General features: G+C 41.1%; 1 protein-coding gene across 1 annotated transcript in view; it reads right to left on the minus strand.

The window, feature by feature from the left end:
* exoc4 (exocyst complex component 4) overlaps positions 1–5,659 on the minus strand; it is a 106,853-nt gene that overhangs the window by 96,645 nt on the left and 4,549 nt on the right. Inside the window, exons 4-6 of the mRNA XM_035674405.1 lie at positions 3,872–4,065; positions 2,223–2,332; positions 99–190 (exon numbers count right to left, since the gene is read on the minus strand). Coding sequence (XP_035530298.1) covers positions 99–190; positions 2,223–2,332; positions 3,872–4,065 — 396 coding nt within the window. The remainder of the gene's footprint in view (positions 1–98; positions 191–2,222; positions 2,333–3,871; positions 4,066–5,659) is intronic.

Genomic DNA, 5,659 nt, shown 5'->3' on the forward strand with positions numbered 1-5,659 from the left:
CTCTACCAGGTGAGCTATAGGGCAACCCTGGTTGTAACATAATTGAGGTGTGAATATTCACAATTAACAGTAGTGTTCATTAGTGCTCATGTATGTACCTTGATGAGGATGCCCATAAACTCAGCACTGTTCTCCTCTGGATCCACCTCAGGAAGGTCTGCTTGGTTCAACTCTCTCCCATCCTCACGTACTAAAGAAAGTATATACATTATATATACACATAGGTTAGCACACACTGTTTATATTATATTATTATATTTACAAGCATATGGATGTAATTATGTCATGGACAACCGCAAAAATAAAAATCAACACACACTTTTGTACTTTTATTATTTATACTAAATACTAGTCAAATGGCTCACATTTACAGTATTCTACTGAGCTTTGTTACCAATTCAGAAGTTTTACAACTACATTTTCAATAACACTCTAAAACAAATACAATTATAGATTTAACTATATTAATATACCACATCTCTCTCTTTTAAACACACACACCTGCCACCTCCTGTTATCCTCCCCCACTTCGTGCTCTCTCAATCTGACTTAGCCACATTAGCGGCTAAATTGAGAGTGGCAGCATCGAATGATGCTCTAATTTCCATTAGATGGGGCCTCCCAATTCCCCATCAAAGCACGGTAAGAGAGTTAATGTTTATGGCAAGTTAATGGACTTTGGGTGTATTTCCTCTTTCCCCCATTCCAACTGTAGTTTGTGTAATAATTATGACAATTACTAGCTACAAATGAGGTGCTCTAATGCTATTAGATAAAATGGCAAACTAGGCCACTGATGGAAGATGGCTGCTGTGTCGTGACCACAGTTGTTAGCATGGCGGTGTATAGGCACTTACCGCCTGGTGGTAGCTAATTGCCAGTGTTCTCTTTGCATAATGTGGAGGAAAACTGTGGTTTAGCTGTTACTTTTAGGCCCACATTGAGTGGATATTTATTATGTATTAGTGGTAATTCGTACATTTCAGTGTGTGTTTGTGTGTTTGAGGTCATGGTATTCACATTTATGGTGATGTGCTGAGCGAATAAAAAGAGGTGGAGTAAAAGATACAGAACTGAAATGTAGCTCACATAAGCCCTACAACATTTTATTTAAAGAACCACAGGACGACATAAAAATGTTGCCCACATCGGAGCTTTCGGCGAAAAACCAAACATATGTTAATGTTGTTAATCTGTCTCTGCCAAACTAGTAAGGTACTAGCAGCAATAAGCTAATATGTGTGTGGATACAGAGTGGTATGTACAGTATGTATGGTTGGCTGGACCCACAGAGCTAAAAAGAAACGGTGAGTTGCTAACTTAGAATGCCAATAGTGGGTGGTGAAAAAAGTGCCAGGCTTAATATAAAAACTCAGAAACACCAAGGGAACACCAAGTTATTGCAGGATTAACTTTTTTCATTATCTTCTTGTTTGCGTTCCTCTGTGCTCTGCCTTCAAGGAATGCAGTGCTGACTCTACGCCCCTACAACCAAGAGAGAATTCATACATTCCTGAATACAGTTTTAGTCTGCATTATCAGTCCCTGTTACAGTGGTGGTTACCAGTTTGAGCGTAATGAATGCTGTAACCCTGCTGTGATGACAGAGGTGCTGGGTGACTGATGGTACAGATAGGGGGGACAAGATGATTATAACGTTAGCGAGGGAAATATATATTATGTTCATAGTTGAAGATGTTATGACATATACCGCGAGGAAAGAAATGTGGGCGTGTGCCTGTGTGCAAAGTTGTGCGTGTGTGTGTGTATGTGCAAAGAAGCATCAGTGGTGTGTTTTGTAGTTCAGATCAGCAGATTCTGTGTGCATTTAGTAATACTGTGTGTGGGTGTGTGTGTGTGTGTGAGAAGAGTTGGCAATACACACCCATAATGACATGCAAATGAATGTAAGCCAGAGTGATGCTAATGACTTCATTATCACTAAGAATATCAGCATAGTGAACATAAAATTGCAAACGGAAATCCACACACTTTGTTAGTGGGAAGAGACCAACAACACTGCTTTGTTGATGTGTTTATCTGTATAATATTCTTAATGTACGCAATTTTAATGGAGAGCAAGCCATATAACTTATGGTTTTTCATGAAACACCCTCTTACAATTCCCCCTTCTTTTTGCTTCTCTTTTTCCTTCATTATCATATTTTCACCACCGTCCATTATTTCTCCCTCCTCTATCTAATATTATCTCAGAACCGTACCACTGCTGGATCCAGGTGTGCTGAACTGTGTCGAATCCAAAAGCTTGCGTGGGGTGGACAGGCTGCCGACATCCAACACAGGCATTGGAGATGTGTCTTTGGCCGTGGAGCTGTGCAGATGGAAGAAATCCAGGGAGAGTGATTATCAAGATAAAATAAGTCATGTTTGTGAATATTATGCTTTCTGTCTAATATAAAGCATGATATTGCAGCTGCATGAGAGGAATGGGCTCAAATTAACTCCAAAGATCTAGAGTATTAGCTTCTTATACGCATATAAAAGTTTAGTATGCGCTAACAGTAATGCACCCACTAACCTGCCCTTCTCTAACAAAAAACAATCTACTGTTATAACAAAAAGCCTTGCATCTCTGGGTGGGATTGGTGCTGTTTTCCAATGAGCCATTTATCAAGCCTTAAGCCGGAGGTGGAAGCAATCCAGGTCCTTTAAGTTGGGCGGTATAAACACAGTGTGCCTGCTAAGTGACTGGGGTGTATGGAGGCTGGCTTGTTGTTAGAGGCGACCCAATACAGGAAGGCCAGGACCTGTCACTGGCTGACCCTCGGTAATAAATCACTGTACCTCACCGACCCACCGCCACCATAATTACTGCACCCCCCACACGGAGACACACATGTGTAAAAGCGCAAACAACACTTAAGCTGAATGCCATCCACCGAACACAATGGCATCAACTGTGTGTTCGTAGCCATTGTGCCACATTATCCCTAATAAGTTATACGGCCACATCATGAAACTGGCCCTCAAGTCACAGAGGCATGGCTGAAGTTATTCTCCTAGCAGCTGCAAAACCTACATTTAAAGCATCACTGGTGTCACACCGAAACTGTTTATTTGCTGCTCGTTATTGGCAAATGGTTTGTTACCTGCAAAAATACAATGTTTACAGTTGCACCTATCATGACTCCAAGTGCGTATTTCCTAAATCCCAATGAGTGAATGAGGGATGTTTTTCTTTTTACAATAAATGATGTGGGGTGTTTTTCGTCTGTGTCTTTGGAACTTCACAGCCCAAAGTACAAAGAGAAAGAAGAGCAACAAGTTGTAGAAGGTCTAATTGTTTTTGTCAGTAATTGGCTTGGTTTCCTTACAGTAAATAATTGGCAAGTTGTCCAAGCAATGGAATAACTTATAATGAAGGAACATCTATACAGTCTAAACTTTACAAAGAAAACGATTTAAAGGCTACATTTCGGTTGACTACATAATAGGCAAACAATAAAGGCTTTTGGAGCCTCACACTAAACAAACTGGCAAGAAAGATTATTTTATAACAGTCTAGGACGTGTTTCAATCTTACTCTCTCTGTCTCTTTTTAAACCTTGCACACTTTAATACAGTATATTAGTGATAACTCTGTGAAGAAATTAAATTACATTTATTTAATGTTTGTTGTGTGGACCCCCAACTACAGCTTTGCGGAAGTTAATAGGAATGTTAATAAAGGTAATGAAAGCAAATGTGATTAAATTAAATCTCTAATGATAATTTTTCAAGCATGCACCCTTAAGTAAATGGTAAAGCAGCCCCTGATGACACTGAAGCTTTATTTTCACAATTCTATTCTTATGAGAACAATCAAAGTGGTATTAATATAATGTAAGAAAAATGAGAAGCTGCCTCTTACCTTAGAAGACGGGCAGCATTTTTGTCCTTGTTCTTGTGTCCCAGCCGACTTGTGGACTTGATGTAGAGGTGTCGGTGCAGCTCATCAATGAGTACAAGGTGGATGTTGAGCTTCTTGCTGTGGAGCTCCAATCGCAGATCTCCAAGCCCCTCCACCTGCAGCAGGGGGCCTTCCAAGGATTTCACGGCTGACACCTGCACATGACAACATACCAGTCAATCACCGTTATCCTCAGCTAGCTGTGCCTTTCAATTTTCACAGTGTGTGATCCTACCACTTTTGCAGCCAGACTACCTGTTGTTTCTACTAAGACGTACTTTAACTTTGGTAAATGATGATATCTTTTGTGTTTTCTTTTAACATTTTTTGCATTTGTTTTTACTGGACAGCTACCAGTCAAAATCCACAGAAATCACATGTACTGTAGAGATAGAGGAGGAACATATGACAAAGATACCTGGCTCAGAATTGAACTGAGGACACCCTACAAAATGGTAACATTTTAAATGCAACCCACTGTTTGGCCAATTTACATAAAACTTTCATGGCCTGTGAAAAAGTAATCATGACACAACCAACACTGGATGGTGGAGGTGAGGGGGGGGGGCACATTAATTGTTCTTTGAGACTCCTATAAAACTCATCTTGACAATTATGTACAGAAAAAAACCCTGCAGAGGACCTCTATATGGTAATATCAAATTCTTACCTGCTAAAACCTGCATAAGGGCTATACATTCCACTTGCCTGTGGTTAGTGTTCCTCTGCTGGTGAACTTCCCAAATCTTGCAATTATGATTGTACTTGACAAAAGGCTCCAGCTTTAGATAATTCCATTTGAAATTACACTTTATACCTCCGGTGGCCAACCGATATATCAGTCCGGCTCTACTCTATTTCTCTAAATTCACCCATCCTCCTCCCTCCTCCACTCTTTCCTCAGTTTTAGCAGGAGCAGCAGCGGTTGTGGTATGTTTGCAATTAATAAATCTTCATGCCATTAAATAAAAAGTGCCAGTCTCTATGTGTGTATTTCTGTGTGTACTCCACGGGCACTAATGGCCAGATGATGGCACTGCGAAGAGTATTTGCATGGCCAGGGCACGCCAGAAGGGAATGGGTAGCAAGGAGGGGAGGACGCTGGGCAGGGGGCATGGGTCAAGTGTGTGTTGATGCAAATGAGAGCCACATTAGTGACAAGATGAGCTAACGCGCTGCGTGATCAGCCCCCTTTGGCTTAATAGAATAACTCGGCATGCCTGCAAGGCTTTGCGTGTCCTATGTGTGTGTGTATACACTTCTCAGATGTGTCTGTGTATTATTATATGTGTGTGATTGTATGACTGTAAATCATTTAACACTTATGTGTCTGTGTGTGTGGGGGGGGGGTATCTCATTACCACTGGGATGAGATGACAGAGGAAGGCTGGTTAACATTAGGGGGCCAGGCCTGTCAGCATAATGAGGGATATGAAGACTCTTGTGGATTTGTTTGGGAGCAAGAGGAGTGGAGAGAAGAGAAGAGGACAACAGTTTATCACTAAGCCCTGAGCTCAGAGGAGGGTGGGTCACCAGTTGTATTTGTTTGCACCTGGGTTTTGTGATACAAGAGAATGAGAGAAGATATAGATGAGCAAAGGAGTGGAGAGGACTGGACTTTTTCTGGAGCCAAAGCCAGTCTTGTTTTTAACCAACCCCATGGGGTCTAAGACTGCCATTCAATAGCAGACAGAGAGCATAGTCTGAATTCTAATTGTCAACCCTTAGAGATAACACACACACACACAC

The sequence above is a fragment of the Morone saxatilis genome, unplaced genomic scaffold, assembly GCF_004916995.1.
Source record: "Morone saxatilis isolate NCDOM2014 unplaced genomic scaffold, NCSU_SB_2.0 Contig10, whole genome shotgun sequence".
Classification (NCBI taxonomy): domain Eukaryota; kingdom Metazoa; phylum Chordata; class Actinopteri; family Moronidae; genus Morone; species Morone saxatilis.